This window comes from Hemicordylus capensis, chromosome 10 (genome assembly GCF_027244095.1).
Source record: "Hemicordylus capensis ecotype Gifberg chromosome 10, rHemCap1.1.pri, whole genome shotgun sequence".
NCBI lineage: Eukaryota > Metazoa > Chordata > Lepidosauria > Squamata > Cordylidae > Hemicordylus > Hemicordylus capensis.
The window spans coordinates 16,294,727-16,311,408 of record NC_069666.1 but is presented as its reverse complement, the minus strand read 5'-3'; the positions used below and the strand labels follow the sequence as shown (position 1 = coordinate 16,311,408).

At 51.3% G+C, this 16,682-nt stretch overlaps 1 protein-coding gene across 1 annotated transcript; it reads right to left on the bottom strand.

The window, feature by feature from the left end:
* Positions 1-335: 335 nt before the first annotated feature.
* Positions 336-14,937, bottom strand: DUOXA2 (dual oxidase maturation factor 2). The gene is made up of 7 exons (XM_053271767.1): positions 14,894-14,937; positions 11,889-12,050; positions 9,294-9,351; positions 7,913-8,047; positions 7,196-7,409; positions 5,452-5,666; positions 336-3,873 (listed from the first exon to the last, which is right to left on the bottom strand). The coding sequence occupies exons 2-7, from the start codon at positions 12,033-12,035 to the stop codon at positions 3,671-3,673; spliced, it is 972 nt and encodes a 323-aa protein (XP_053127742.1). The 5' UTR covers positions 12,036-12,050; positions 14,894-14,937; the 3' UTR covers positions 336-3,670.
* Between the last annotated feature and the right edge of the window lie 1,745 nt (positions 14,938-16,682).

The window sequence follows — 16,682 nt, the reverse complement described above, 5'->3', positions numbered from 1 at the left end:
CAACTCTTGCTATTGAAGACTAACCCACTGCTTTTCATTACCACTTTTTGGGCAAATGGGGTCAGTTATTCTCAAGAGCTGGCCAGCAAGTGGCCCTGTAGAAATTGCATGTGGTCCTTGGTTGCCATATGAACAGCCGGTGAGTTCCTGCCAGGAAGATGCAACTCTATGCGATCTGTGAGATCTGTGGTTTTTGCTTAGAATTTGCATGCACGTTTTTGCCATCTAGGAGGAGTCCACAATTGGGGCAGTTAAGCATAATACCCTTATAAGCCCTATGCAATTCATGTCGGAAACTGTTGTGCCCAGGAAACTTATGCTCCTCAGACTGGCTTTTAGAACTTTATTAAGAAGTCTGATCACAGCATTGAAATACACAAAATGTATTAACAAAAGGATGCTTGCTACAAGCTTACTGGTTCTGAAATATCACATGAAGTTTCCACTAGAGTAGAATCAAGTCCTGTGCCAAGACATGCAGAGGTTATGCAACTATAGCAAGGTGTTCACTTATATATCCTATGGAGATTCTGTGATTCTGCTTTGTGGATTTTAGCCACGAGTGCACACAGAGAGCAAGCAAACAGCACTGCTTGTCTTGTGTATGCAGGTGCAAGCATGTTGTCAATGCTCCTAAGCAAATGGAGGCACTGATGCTCTCAAAATCCACAACTGCAGGATTTCTGGAGGGCCCACCTCCTAGTAGCAGACAGCCCTCTCCAAACTGACCTATACAAACTGACTCCTGTCCCTTATCAAAGCTGCCGAGTGTTATGCATGTACTGAGCTAAATAAAAACCAAAAACAACCTCTAAACCCTGTGTTATGGGAACCCCAAACTACACACTGACATATTTTGTTTTACTTGTCATAGTGACTAGAGGTGCTTGCTAGTGTGTGAAAGCTTTTGCCATTTTCTGTTTAGTTACTGGAAATTCTGCTCCCATCTCCTTAGCCTACTGAGACAGCCTCAGTCATTGCTTCCATGCGCCCCAACCAGTGTTCCCTCTAACAGGGATTCCCAGATGTTAATTACTACAACTCCCAGCATCCCCAACTGCAATGGCCTTTGGCTGGGGCTTATGAGAGTTGTAGTCAATATCATCTGGAAATCCCTGTTGGAGGGAACACTGGCCTCAACCCATGTTTGCAGGCATAAGGACTAGAAACTTCTCAATCTTGTTTAAAGACAAGAGGCTCAGGCTACTGAACCAAATATGCTGTATTTCTTCCATCGTGCCATTGCGGAATCATGAAATCCACGCAGCACTGAGACCTGCCAGGCCAAACCACCCATGCAGCAGGAACTAAGATGAGTAACCATCTAGCTGACAGGTGGACGCATTCAGCACTAGATGAACGGTGTCTTGACCATTCCCCTTGAGCAGAGGGAAAGTAGCTGGCAGGAAGGATCTGCCCTGGATCAGGATCCAGACCCAGTCTCACTCCAGGCTGGGGCCCCTGGAAGTAGCACTCATGGAGCCTGAGCACGCCCCCCCCCAATGAACTGCCCTCATGTCACTGGTGCTGGCAACAGGCCAGGAGGGACTCAATGGAATAAACACCAGACTCCAGGCCAGACACCTGCCCTTTAAATCTCTCTGCTCTCCAGGCAGGGAGGTGGAGCCTGTGAGGAGTGGTTTGAGCCTGGAGGTATCTAAGACCTAGTTCTAGCTCTGGCCCCCGGCCAGAACACATTCCTCACTGGGAGCTCTCCAGGGTGCTGCAGTCCTGATGGTTGTGCCTTGCAGCTGATTGACTGCAGGGTAGAGGGAATGGATTGTCCATTGCCAGAGTACTTTGAGGCCTTTGCATTTTTGGCCTTGCTCTATGCAGCACTCCTGTACTCAACTCAAAAGGAAACCAGCAAGAGGACTGCCAAGTCCACTAGTAACACTTCCAGTGCCAGGCATGCACAGTTTCTTTTTTAGACGGTGAGCCCTTTGCAGGGACAGGGAATCACTTTAACATTTTTGTTCCATGTAAACCACTTTGGGGACTTCTTTGTTGTTGAAAAGTGGTTGTGAATATAGTAAGCAAGCAGCACGCTTCCCTTCCTTCAAGATCCACTGATCTTTGAAGATCACACAGAGAATGTGGGCCGGGGTAGGGTAAACATGGTGTCACATCCCTCCCAGGTACTGCAGTGTCCTGCCGGTCAGGGTATAGCTTTGGCCCGTCACCTCAGATTAATGGAGAGAGGCCCTGCCCCCCCCCCCCCGAGTCCTTTCTTTGGCCCCAGGATCAACGGTGCCACCTCCAACCGAATCACAGGACTGTTGCCAGGTCAAGCTCTCTTCTGTTTCTAGCCCCTCATCATCGGTAGTTTGGCCCTTAAAAAGCAACTGACAGGTGGTGCAGATCTCGGAAGTTCCCCAGGATCTTCCCTGGAAATCTTGTGAGGCTTCCGCGAGATCTCATGGGTCCTCTCCACAAGAGGATGCCATCCAGCCAAGTTTTGCCTGCAAGTTCCCTGCAGGGCCAGGCATGGTTGGGTCGGGCAGGGCAGCCCATGGGATTGGAGATCACACAGTCTGGCTGTTGGGAGTCCTCCATGGGAGAGGGGCCGCCCAGTCCTCGCAGCCTCGAGCCCAACGTGGTTCGGTTTACCCACAACACTGACGTTAATTCACTGAGCTGCAAACAGAAGAATTCTCCAGTGCTGTGGAGGTAGAGCAGCCTTTACACTTATGTGGCATGGCGAGGAAGCAGCAGCAATGTCCTAAGCTAGTGGAGGAACTGGTGTAGGTGCTCTGGGAGTGGACAGGAAATAAGTGAGTGCAACAGGGCCCACTGCACCACTGAGATGCCAAAAAGGAAGCGAGAGCTTGTGACCTCCCTGGGAAACCCCTCCACAACACTCCTTAAACACCCCCCCCTACAGGCCTACACAAGTGTAGCGGGGTGCTCCATGTGACACGAGAGGATTCCTGTGAAACACACAATTGGAAAACAGGGTTACATGAAGCTTGGACTTCACCGGTGGATGTTCAGAGGGTTCCTCAAAGCTTGTCTTTCCAGAGGTAGCGTTGATGGACAAAGATCAGAGGAAGATATTGGCTCTCTTGATCCCGCGGCAGCTTGCTGGAGCAACCATTTAGCTCTCAGGAAATGCTCCAGATATCCACTCAGCCTGTGCTGGCACAAGACTCTTTAGGCACGCTAAACTTCACAATTCTTAGACGCAAAATGCTGCTTTCTGAGCCTGGTGAACAGAGCTGGATGGGCAGGCTCTGGTTTCCCTCTTGGCCCACTGGCATGGAGAGACTAGCCCTTTTGTGCTCACAGGGCTACCACCAGGGCCCTAGCCCACAAGGTGCCCTGGATGGGTTCTGACTCTGCAGAATCATGCCGTACCTTTGCTAGCAATAGTCTGAAGTCATCCTTCCCTTGCTGGGTCCTACTGTCCATTAGCTGTGCCATCAACACTCCCTATTACCAGGAGCATTACTAGTCCCCTAAGAGGAAATACTGCGACTCCTTTCAGACTCAACAAGATAAGGCTGGCACAGCCACTAAAGCCCAGTCCATGGCAAGGAAAAGCCAGGTTGAAGGTGTCCTCTCCAGTGGGGGCAATATTAAGCTTTCCCTCCTCGGCTTAGCCAGGACAGACTGCAGCCAATACCCTTGTAGAAAGAGCGGGCCATAGAGTTCCATGCCAGATTTTGCTTTAGCTGTTCTTGATGGTCAGGCTGAAGTTGTGCGAGGAAGAGAAGGTCTTCAGTTGAGGGATGTGGGGGTTGATGTACACTTCACCCAGCATCCCCTCGTCTTCCTCTTCATCCTCACACAGGTCCAAGAAGGCTTTCAGGAGGCCAGGGGAGAGTGAGTGCAATGTGATCACCACTATACCAATCAGGAAGCACAGCAGCCCTGAAAGACACACAGACCGACTGTTTGGCACTTGAATGAGAAGTTCACAGCAGCATTTATATTATTATTATTATTATTATTATTATTATTACTACTACATTTATATCCTGCTCTTCCTCCAAGGAGCCCAGAGTGGTGTACATGGTTTTGTTTATCCTCACAACAACCCTGTGAGGTAGGTTAGGCGGAGAGATACGTGACTGGCCCAGAGACACCCAGTGAGTTCCATGGCTGAATGGGAATTGGACTGAGAGAACTGAATTGAGGAGAGCTGGTCTTGTGGTAGCAAGCATGACTCGTCCCCTTAGCTAAGCAGGGCCTTATTGTATATGAATGGGAGACTAGAAGTGTGAGCACTGTAAGATATTCCCCTTTGGGGATGGAGCCGCTCTGGGAAGAGCAGAAAGTTCCAAGTTCCCTCCCTGGCAGCATCTCCAAGATAGGGCTGAGAGAGATTCCTTCCTGCAACCTTGGAGAAGCCGCTGCCAGTCTATGGAGACAATACTGAGCTAGATAGACCAATGGTCTGACTCACTATATGGCAACTTCCTATGTCGAACTTGCATCCCCCTGCTCCAAGTCCAACACTCTAAACCACTACACCACACTGGCTGGTGTTGTGTGTTTCACACTGTGGTGTGAATTTTCTTGTCTTTATAGACACAACGTTTCATGGGCATATTCATAAGGGTTCCCTTGCAAGCCTTTTTACAGGTCGAGGAGATTTCATTCCAGTGATATGGATGGACACACACACCCCTTGTATCGCACACCACAATGGCCACTCCTCTGCCATCTCATCTTGAATTTATCAAACAGCCTCCTTCAGTGACCATATAGGGACCTTCTCTATGTTCAGACAGCCTGGGAAACACCAAACCTACGGTTCCCAAGAGTTCAGGGGCAAGCCTGACTTCCTGTCACACAAGGCTAATGCCAACCTTGGGTGTGTCATATGCCGAACAACCTGCCAAGGTCTGATTTGTTCCACCCAACTTCCGGTTCCAGACCCGACTTCAGCACTTGCTTACAAATGACTCATCTGGAACTGAAAGCCAGGTGGGACGGGGAAGGATCCATAGCTCAGTGGGAAAGCACCTGCTTTCAACCCAGAAGGTCCCAGATTCAATCCCCAGCATAAGAACAGTCCAGCTGGATCAGGCCCCAGGGCCAGCTAGTCCAGCCTCTGGCTTCACACAGTGGCCCACCAGAGGCCCCCCAAGAAGCCCAAAGGCAGGAGATGAACGTGGGCCCTCTTTCCTGTGGTCACCCTTCGATTCTGTCTCTTAGCCTGGAGGTGGTCTATTGCCATCAAGACTAGCGCCATTGATAGACGAATCCACAGAGGACGGAACTATAAGAACTACCTGGCCTCTCCAGGGAGGGCTGGGAAAGACTCCTGCCTGAAACCCTGGAGAAGCCAGTGCCAGGCAGTGTAGACAGTACTGGACGAGATGGACTGAGAGTCGGACTCTGTATACGGTGTTTAGAAAGGCTGCACGAGGCCCCACCACCACCAGCCCACTTCTGCTTCCTCCCACCCCCACCCCCCCAAGGAAAGCTCCGGGATCCCCTCACCTGTGGCCAGCGTGAGCCAGAAGGAGACTCCGAAGACCGGCTGCAAGGCGGCAGGGCCAAAGTGGATGGCACACGTGGATGTGTTCCTCCCCGTGAAGAAGGAGAGCAGCGCAAAGATCATGAAGGCCCCCGTCACGAGCATCATTTGCCCACCGTATACTGGGACTGGCATGGAGAAGAGCATGTTGGCCACAAGCCATGCACAGAAGGCAACCCTGCAAGGGAAAGGGAAAGCCAGCGTGGCCGGTCAGTGGCCTACGCAGCTGCACCTCCACGCTGCCCTTGCCCCAAGCTGCAGCCTTCAAAGGGCTCCGGACTCCGGCGTCTACTCAGAAGTCAGCAGCTGGTGCCCTGGAGTCCCCGCAGTTCCTGTTGGCGTGAACGCCGAAAAGCAGGAGAACATGCAAGGCCCGGCACTAGCTATGCTTCCACCTCTTCATGCCTACTTGGTACCACTAAGAGCTCCCAGCCTGGTCTGGCTCAGGGAGGGGGCCATATGGCTCAGTGGCAGAGCCCCTGCTTGGCACGCAGAAGGTCCCAGGTTCCGTCCCTGGCAGCATCTCCGGGGACTTTGACACACGCTTTGACACTGCAAACTCAGTCGTCAAAAAACCCGACACAAACAGTGGATTTTTTTTTTTTAACCTCCGATATAAATCAGGCTACACTCTAATGCCACCTAATGGCACAGCGGGGAAATGACTCGCCTCGCAAGCATGAGGTTGCCGGTTCAAATCCCCACTGGTATGTTCCCCAGACTATGGGAAACGCCTATATTGTAGCAGCAGCAGTATAGGAAGATGCGGAAAGGCATCATCTCATACTGCGTGGGAGATGGCAATGGTAAACCCCTCCTGTGTTCTACCAAAGACAACCACAGAACTCTGGAGTTGACACCGACTCGACGGCACACTTTACTTTACACTCTAACGTGCTGTGAAAAATTCAAATTGTGTGTGAACTGCTGCCTGATAACTTGCAGGGACTTCAGGGTAAATCTGGCTGATATGTGAACACACACCCCTCCATTGCAGGTATGAAAAAGCTGGGAGGCTTTACAGACAGGGCTTCTACCCTGAATCTCCTTCAGAAGAGAGTGTAAGTGTTCACACACCCCAAACCTACCCTGAAGTCCCTTCGAGATCCTTGGACCCACTCCACACACAAGTCAGGCTTTGTCTTGCGAATTCTAGCTTATCTCAGTGTATTTCCGGGTTTTTAAAATGCTGGTTTTAAGCGACTTTTTCTGAAAATAGTGAGAGGCACTGACATAGAATCATTAGCATGATAAGAGGGATACTCTCTTTAGAAATGCAGATGTAGCTCTTTAGTAATCTCTCCCCGCCCCGCAGAGGCTCGAAAGAAAACATGGAGGCATGCCATGTGAACTTGCATCAAAACAAAACCCAAGAGCAGCGGGGAGGGGCTGCTTCCCGCAATGCGGCGAGTGTGATTCGAAGTGGCTTTGCTCAACATTCACCCCGCAGCATGAAGCAACGTGCGAATAACTCCCGGGTGTGAAAAACTCCCAGGAAAGAGGCTTCTTCTCCTTTCCCCATCCCAAGACAGCACTGCCCACAGAGAGCACTTCCCTTCCCCCTGCAAGGAAAGAGCCATTTCGTGGGGCTCTCCCTGGCTAGGCAGAGTGGAGGGGAGCGTGTTGAGACACATGCATCCCTCTCTTAAGAAGCCTGGCCCTTCAGATCTACCCACTGGTCTCGTGTTTAGGATGAGCCCCACTCACCACAAGGTGGCAGAGGCATAGTGCCCGGCCATCCTGTACTGGCCATGCAAGGCACAGGGACTGTGCTCACTGAACTTCTCTGCCACATACAGGATCGGGTAGGGCAGCCCCCTCTCCAAGCCTTCTTTGTAGTCCTGGTCATAGTCTGCCCCAAACCACCAGGCAAAGAACTCATTGTAGCTGATGGTTTCATTCAGCTGGTCTACTGGCTTTCCTGCAGAGAGAAGACCACCTGGTTAGTGTCTGGAGGGGAGCAGAGTTTAGCCCTTGGGGGGTGCGGGGCACAAGCAAACAATAATTTAATCCATTCTTGGAGTGGGGCACTATTGCCTTTCTTCCCCACCCCCCACCCCAATGTATTGCTATGTGCAAAGGTTGCAAGATTTAAGAGAGCACACACACATTTACAAAGATGCTGCCATAATTTGTATAGGGACAGCTCTGTCACCGGGAAGACAATATCACCCAACTACAAATCTGATTTTTATTATTATTGTGAACTGCTTTGGAGTTTAAGAACAGTATGCAAATGTTGAAAATCAACACTATATTTCCCCAAACAGAAGACAACTCTGAATTTAAGATGACCAACCCCCTCCCAGGGCACCCAGTCTTGGATTCAAGGGAAATATGGTCAAAAGGGACAAAGTTCTGAAGCCTGCGGACCCAGACGGGCTGCTGGGCCTCTCCCACCTCCTTTTGGCCCGGCAGACTTACCCACCAGCGTGACATTGATTCCTGCCAAACCAATGTGCAACCCAATATCTGCTCGCACTGCAACAGGGCTGAAGGATTTGTAGGAAGTGTTGGCCGTCACCTGGGCACTCTCCCAGTCGGAGGTGAAGTGAACAGCTGCAAGGTGTGGAAAGGGGAAACGCCATGACTATTGGACACAGGCAGGCTTCCAAGGCTGTAAAGATGAGTCTTGTAACACCTAAAGTGTATTATTAAAAAGGTACTATTCCCGAATGTTAATGGACTACAAGTCCCATCATTCCCAAACACAACAGTCTTTGAAGTAATGGCTGGGGGTGATGGGAGTTGTAGTCCAACGTCTCAAGACCCTGTATTATAGCACACACTATACAAGGAAATGACTATAGCTACAAGGGCAGATGGGGGGGTGACAGCCCAGCTCCTCGGTGGTGGCTCCCCTAGGCCACACCAGTGCCCCCCCCCATCAGCGCGGGCCCAAACTGGGCCCGCACCAATGGAAAGAGCACCAGTGGGCCTAGGGATGCCACCACTGCAGCACTTAAGGTGTGCCCTCTATTTTCCAACCCCATAGGATTCCCCCTTTGCTTGTAAAGGGAAATTCTTACCAGACTCCCCTTTGCAAGCATGCTGAACTGGGCTGCACTGGGCCAAACTGGTTCAACCCGGTTCTAATGCCCGAACTGAAGCACCGGCCAGTTCTAACAAACTGGCTCACGGACCCAGTGGTTTGGTTCAGTTCAAACTCAAACCCAACGGCCCGGGGTGGTTCCATGCACAACCCTAGCACCAGACTCCGTCCCTGGCAGCATCTCCAGGTAGGGCTGGGAAAGAGACTCCGGCCTGAAACAATGGAGAGCTGCTGCCAGTCAGTGTAGACAATACTGAGCTAGATAGACCAATGGTCGGACTCTGTAGAAGGCAGCTTCCTTCCTAAAAGTTGGTGTCGTACTTATTTAGTTACCATACTCTACTGGTTACGGTACAGTCGAAAGAGATCGACCTGGGCCCTTTGGGATTCCGGACCTGCCATTTTCAAGAGGCTGCTTCTGTTCTCTAGGCCTGAATGCAGTGGAAACTAATGCATACATGGTGCAGCTCTAGGCTGGATTAGGCCCAGCATGCTGGGAGCTGGGTAGCCTCAGTCCCAGGCTACAGTTGGGCGCATGGGTCAAGTCAGCCTGCCTTGTGCAAGAGGGGTGGAGGTCTCCTTTACTGGAGATTTCAAGCAGAGCCTGGATGGCCACCTGGCAGATGCTGTAGTAGCAGTTTCTTGCACTGAGCAGAGGGTTGGATCAGACCCCCCTCCAAGGTCCCTTCCTATTCCAACACACACCTGGTCCGCAAATAAAAACTGAAGGTAGAAATTGAGGGGGTTACTTACCGACAATTACTCCTCCAATAAAGAGGCTTACAATGACCCGGAGAAGCCAGTAGATCCTCTGTCAACAGAAGAAGAAGAAAACATTGCTGAGGACAGGATCTGGCCTTTTCCTCCTTCCACCAATTCCTAGAGGAGGAGCATTGGAGGTAGCACAGCTGAGATCATATTCGTGGGAACAGCCATTTCTTCCATTAACAAGTCAACCCCTGAGGCTTACAGCAGTGAGGGGGCAGTCTTCGATGACTGGTGTTTGGACTACAACTCCCATCACCCCAGACTCAATGGCCCAAAGCTGAGGATGATGGGAGTTGTAGTCCAAAAAAGTCAACCAAGACTGATGGGGTGGGGGGGGGTGGGATTGAGAATTCAGATCAAACACCCCTTCCCCCTGGCACTCTGCTCCAATCAAAACTGCTAACCCCTTTGCAGCTGTTTTTAGGTTAGAAGAAACATTAGGAGAGCCAGTCATAGATTTCCCAGATTTTGGCCCCAAATATTTAACCAGCCAGGAAAAGAGCACAGCACTGGAGGACTGCCTGCTTGTTCAGGAACACACAGAACAGCAAAGTGACTGGCGGCCAGGCCCTTGTTACTACACTGTGCCACCAGCCAGAAGTTCAATGGTGTGGTTATTACAGGCTTATCCAGTTACATGGGTGGGGGGGCGGGAGAGGAAAGCCTTGCCAATTACAGCCATTGTCTCTTTAACCATTAAACCACATCTCTGTGGACATCTCACTTGAGATCTCAGGGCATTACATTCTCCCTGTCCAAAGGCAAACACCATTAGGAGCCATTAGAAGAGGGATTAAGGAAAAGGAGATCTACACCTGCAAAAGGCCAGAAAGTCAAAATATTGTCTTTTCACTTTAGATCATGCTGTGGGTTGTTCCAGTGCCCCAAAGCAGAGGCAGTTATGACCCCTAACCTCCCCCTGCCTTCTTCCCTTTCCTGCACAGATACCAGTTCACAGCTGCAAAATGCCACGACAGAGTCTTTCTGAGGCTTGGCAGTTATGCATGCTCACACTCACACCCAGATTCCAGAAGAGCAGCAATGTTAGTCTCTGGCAGCAAACACAAAAAAAGTCTCGTGTGGCATCTTATAAGGCTATCAGATTTATTTTAGCTGGAAAAGAGGTGTGTGTGGGAGGGGGGACACACCCACTACTGCCAACATAAATCCTCATCATATTTGACTTCACGTAAGAAGAGTCACCCACTATACCGCTTGCATCCCATAGCCCGGGGGTTCCCAATCCAGGGTCCCCAGAAGATGTTGGACTACAGCTCCTATCATCCCCAGTCACAATGGCTTTCAGCCAAGGAGCCAGTGTGGCATAGTGGTTAGAGTGTTGGACTAGGACTGGGGAGACCCGAGTTCAAATCCCCACTCAGCCATGATGAAACTCACTGGGTGACTCTGGGCCAGTCACTTCTTTCTCAGCCTAACCTAACCCACAGGGTTGTTGTGAGGACAAATATAACCATGGGGGCTCTTTGGAGGAAGAGCAGGATATAAATGTAATAAATAAATAAATAGTCATGACAGCCATAGGAGGCTGCAATTTGGAGTGGAGAGGCGGGTGCGGGGTGGGGGGGGAGGAATGTTTAACCCTTTCCTCACCAGCCCCTTTTCTGCTCACAGTCACACACACACCCAGCTGCTCCCTCACAAAGATGGGCACACCTGCAACTCTGTGAAAGAGGGAAGAAGCAACTGAGGGCTGATTCTGAGCAGGAAAATAAATAATGGGGGAGGAGTTAAGCAACCCTGCCTGCTTCTCTCCTTTGCCCCAAATCACAGCATTGGGAGGATGATTTTCATTTTAGACACTCATAATGGTGCATTTAACAGTGGCATGGTGCTGCAGGGACATCCTGGTATTAGGTCTTTCCTAGCCAAAGTGTACTTCGCCAATAAATCTACTTAGTATTTAGATTCTACAAGAATCTCCATGTCTCTTCTATATAGAGCTGCAACAACTAAACTCTGCATTCTACTCTCTAACTGGAGTGGGTGGCTTCTTTAGGGCTCTGCTAATTAATCACAAAACCCATCACGGGTAAATTTCAGTCTCCAACACTTTCCCTCCTCCAGGGTCTCAGCAGGGACACAAAGCCCTTGGCATTCTATATGGAACTATATGGAAGAATAGCTCTTGCCATTCGAGCTGTTTATTAGCATTCTTCCTGCCTTAGGAAGCTGCCTCCTACCGAGTCAGAGACCCTTGGTCCATCTAGCTCAGCATTGTCTACACAGACTGGCAGAGGCTTCTCCAAAGTTGCAGGCAGGAGACTCTCCCAGCCTTGTCTTGGAGATGCTGCCAGGGAGGGAACTTGGAACCTTCTGCTCTTCCCAGAGCAGCTCTACCCCCTAAGGGGACTATCTTACAGTGCTCACACATGAAGTCTCCCATTCAAATGCAAACCAGGGCAGACCCTGCTTAGCAAAGAGGACAGTTCATGCTTGCAACCACAAGACCAGCTCCCCTCTTGCACTTCTGAATTTGCAACTACGTCACTCAATGAGCGTCCCGGCATCCATGGACCGGGTGCCACGGTCGCTCAGCACAGAGGGGTCAGCTGCACTCACCGCTCTGCCGCGAATTCCAGGCAAGATCAGTAGGAAGCTGCAGGCAATCACCAGAAAGACAACAATGACGACGATGAGGTTGAAGTTGAAGACGAAGGGCTTCCTTGGCTGGGGGTAGAAGGGGTAGATGCCATCGAAGAGCGTCATTCTGGATCACGACCACTGCAAAGAGATTACCCATGAGCAAGAGGATTCCGCTTCCCCTTGCCCTGCTCTGCCCCCCCCCCTCCATGGTTACAGCACTTCCTGTCTCCAGGCACAAAACCTCATTGTCCCACACCAGTACAAAAAGTCTCCGGTTTGATTTGGGGATTAGGGCTGGGAAGAACCAGCCCAACACACCCTTGTGTTCCAAAACAACTTTTCTCCCCTGGTTGCTACTAGAGGAGGGTGTGTAGACGACACAGGGTGTGTAGGCAAAATACAGCTTCCTGAAAACCTCGGCTTCCTTTCCCCAAATGAATAGGAATAAGTGTCTAGCCCTCAGGACTACCTGTGGGCAATATGTGAAGTTTCAGAAGCCATCGCAGTGGCCAAATAAGAAACCCACGGGGCTGGGAGGGGGAGTTCAGTGCTCTAGGTCAGAGATTCTCAACGTTGGGTCCCCAGATGTTATTGGACTTCAGCTCCTGTGATCCCCAACCAAAGGCCATTGGGGCTGGGGATTATGGAAGTTGAAGTCCAATAACATCTGGGGACCCAACGTTGAGAATCCCTGCTCTAGGTAGTTCCTTGCCTTTCCCAGTGAGAAGCAAAATCAGAACACACTTTTCCCCCCAAATTGTTTTTTTAAAAAATTGCACACAAATGAATTATGCAACCTAATGCAGTCTTGCAAACGAGCCTATTTTCCAGTATATATAGAAGTTGCATTGCCTGGGTGCAGTGTTTTCATCACTGTGTTTTTGAGGATTATGTTTCAGCACACACAGCGTTGAATATCACTTATACAGGCATAGGTGAACACCTGGAGTGCTGCTGGGCTTGTGTGTGTGTGTGTGTGTGTGTGTGTGAAATTAGGCATTGCCGTTATTTGAAAATTGGCAGTGCAGTAAAGGCTGTTGTGAAGTGTTTTAAATACCTAAAGGCATTTCTACAATTGCTTATTGCTACAAAGAATGATTGATTCCGTGGATCCAGTGGAAGTTCAAGAGCACCCCGACTAGCGCCTGCTCCTGGAACCAGAATCCCACCTTCTAGATTTTGCCAAATAGCCTGGAATACAGGAGATGGTCAGTCAGAGATGGCAGATGTTACAGCCAGAGAGCAAGGATGCAACCTAGCTGACATCCCTATGCAATCTTTTGAATGGGAGGGGTCACCTGCACTGAGCCGAGGGTTGGACTAGAAGATCTCTAAGGCCCCTTCTAACTCTACGACTCCTCTCCGGCCCAATGCAGTGGACTGGGTAGCCATCTCTTCTGCCCCCTGCCAATGACTTGAGGATACGAGTCCTGGAGCAGAGGCAGAGTCCAGCTCCATCCTCTTCCCCTTGGCCCAGAATCCTGAAAGGACCCCAGGCACTTCCCCCCTAGGCTTCTGCAAGTGCTCACAGGCACAACACGGGAAGCTGCCATCTCCCAGAGTCAGACCCTTGGTCCATCTAGCTCAGTACACCGACTGGCAGCAGCTCTCCAAGATTTCAGCCAGGAGACTTTCCCTGCATCTGGAGATGCTGCCAGGGATTGAACCTGGGACCTTCGGCATGCAAGGCAGATGCATAGCTGAGCTACGGGGCCCCATCCTCAGGAGATGGAGAGGGACAGAAAGGCTTCTGGACAGCGGTGCAACCAAGAAAAGTGCCCAAGGAGGAGGCAACATCAAGAATTATTCGGGAGGGAGGAAATGGCGGGGGGAGGCTTGGAAATCAGGGGGCACTCCAGGGGCATAGCTAAGGGAGAGGGGGCCCATGTTCACCCCTCTCCCAGAGCTGAGGCCCCTTGGAGTGCGGAACATAATGAAGAAAATAGGGAGGGGTGGAGCTGGAGAGCCAATTATAGCTACACCCCTGGGACACTCTTTCCTTTCCTTAGAGCTGAATTTGCAATTTCCCAGGTACTTCTACTCTATCTAACGCTCTTGAGCTGTCAAGACACATTTATTCGCCCAGGCTTTTAATCAGATGCTGTTTTAATAGTTTGACGATTTCTAATCATTTTCACGTTTTACATTGTAAACGGTTGTACTGCTTTTACCATTTTTTGTTGTCTCTATTGTTTTGTTGTAAACCGCCCCGAGACTTGCGATTGGGGCGGTATACAAATATGTCAAATAAATTTCTAAAAGCGAAAAGAAAAGAAACTAAAGTTCTCAAAGCAGTTTACGTTAAAAATAATAATAATAATAATTAAAACACCCTACAAAAATACGATGGTCCTCCAGAGTGAAATGCCTTCAGGGTATAGGGGTGCTAATTGCTACACGGCAAAGCCGTCACGCACGCCTACCGATTGGGGGCCGGCTCTGCCCCACGGCTGCCCGCCGCCCTCCCTTGCGCTGGAAACCCCGACGTGAGCCAAGGCTGAGGCGGCAAGCGCGCAACCCAAGCCGGCGCCGGAGTAACCCAGCCGATTTCGCCGCGCGGCTCGCCAGCGCCTTCGGCTCCCCTCCATCCTCCTCCCTCCAAGCGCCCTCCTTCCCCCGAGGCAGAGCACAGAGAGACCCCTCCGGGGCTCGGGCCCCTTCGGGTGACAGCGGCTCCCCACTCGGCGGAGGGCCGCCAGGGCGGGGCCGCTCTCTGCACGCGCCCAGAGACACGCTGCTGCCAGGGCTGAAGAGCCTGGAAAGCGGCTGAAGGAGCGAACGCGTCGAGGCGGGAGTCCAATGAAGCCTCGGACAGCGAGCCCCGACGTGGGGAATAAGGTTTGCCCCATAGATGCCGCGCCGAGGCGGCCCCGCCACCGTCATCGCCCCCCCCCCTTCTTCCCTGCTGCGCCCCTATGGCCAGACCCCGACGCTCAGGGCTGCTGTCACAAAAACGTCGGAGGGCGCCTGCGAAGACTCACCGCTTCCGCCGCGCGCTTTCTGGATGCGCACCCCAGGACCCGAGGGAAGCTGCAGTGGCTAGAGGGCGGAGGGCTCGGGCTTATATAGTGGCCGGAGCGGGGTCTCGTGCCGGCGCCATGCAAATGAGGGAGGGAGGGAGGCGCCTTGGCCCCGCCCCCGCGGTCTCCCTCCGGTCCTACCTGCGGCCGCGACGGGGCGGTCGGTACTCTGGACCGCGGAAGCAGGAATGATGGCCGCAGCGGCGGCAGCACCAGCCCAGGTAAGCAGGTGAAGCCGCCGCCGACGGGACGGGACGGGACGGGATGGGAGGAAGTCTGTCCCCGGGGAAGAACACTGCTGACCATCTGGGGCTGACTGCGTGCCCGCGTCTCGTTCGCTCTCTATGTGGGTGTCCCGCGAAGTTTTGACTCTCTTTTGCGCGATCCCCAAAAGGCAGGTGCAGGAAATGCCACGTGTGTGTGCGGGTCAGGAATGTTTCACAACGCCAGGATGGATGCTCTGCGGTGGGTCTATCAGACCCACCCACGTCACGGACTTCACCCGTGTTGCGTTTAGTGCTTTTGGGTGGTCCGCAGCAAGATAGGGACGGAATGCATCCAGAGCATGGCATAAGCAGTAGCAGGATTAAACCTCGTTGATCCACAGAATAAACCAGTCAAGATATGTTTCATTGAGTTAGGCTTGGCTCAAATCTCCCCTCAAGCGCTCGTGCCTTCCGGCAGGGCTTGCTTACAAGGCATAACATCCAGGTAAGGTGCATCATCTTTGTTGTGGGTGTTTCTTTTTCCAGCTATCTTTGCTTCAGAAACAAGTGTGGTTTCAAAGTTTATTTTCCCCTTCTAGGAAGGGGGGAGCCGCATCCTGCAAAAATAATTCTGTAGCCCCCTCTGCCCCCTAGCACCAAACACGATGGTTATCCAATTGGGGTGAATGGCTGGTTCCAGTCTCGGCCTTTAATTCACTTTACTGAGCAGAGGGAGAGCAACTGGCCCTATCTGTCCCTAGCACAGCATCCCTCCAGTGGCTGTTGCTGGTGTCTATCTTATGTTTTGTTTTTTAAGATTGTGAGCCCTTTGGGGACAGGGAGCCATTTTATTTATTTATTTACATCTTTGGGAACTTTTGTTGAAAAGCGGTATATAAATATTTGTCGTATTCATATAGTCTCATTCTGCTGAAGAGCTTACCCAGCAAATGTATTTCGGCAGAGACCCCTCTGTTATGCTGATGTTTCCCTCCCTGCTGCAAACGTTATTTTATTCCAAAGAGATCATACTCTTTTCCCCAGTCCCAGGGTCTCACAATATTATTATTATTATTATTATTATTATTATTATTATCTACATTTTATTTCCCGCTCTTCCTCCAAGGCTCCCAGAGCGGTGTACTACATACTCAAGTTTCTCCTCACAACAACCCTGTGAAGTAGGTTAGGCTGAGAGAGAAGTGACTGGCCCAGAGCCACCCAGCTAGTTTCATGGCTGAATGGGGATTTGAACTCGGGTCTCCCCGGTCCTAGTCCAGCACTCTAACCACTACACCACGCTGGCTCCGTGGCGGCTTCCAAAGCAAAGAATGAAACAATCCAATCCAATTAGAAAACATTAGCAAATATGAACGGGCTAAAAGCACACCTGGTACAAGCCAGGCAACAGAAGCGTTGTCTTGCAGGCAGCTGAGGACAGGACTTGACAGGTCTGCCCAGGGAGGAAGGCTTGTGGTGTCACCACCAGGCACAAAGGTCTGCTCCTGGTCACCGCCTGTCAAGCACAAGACAACGGCAAAGCC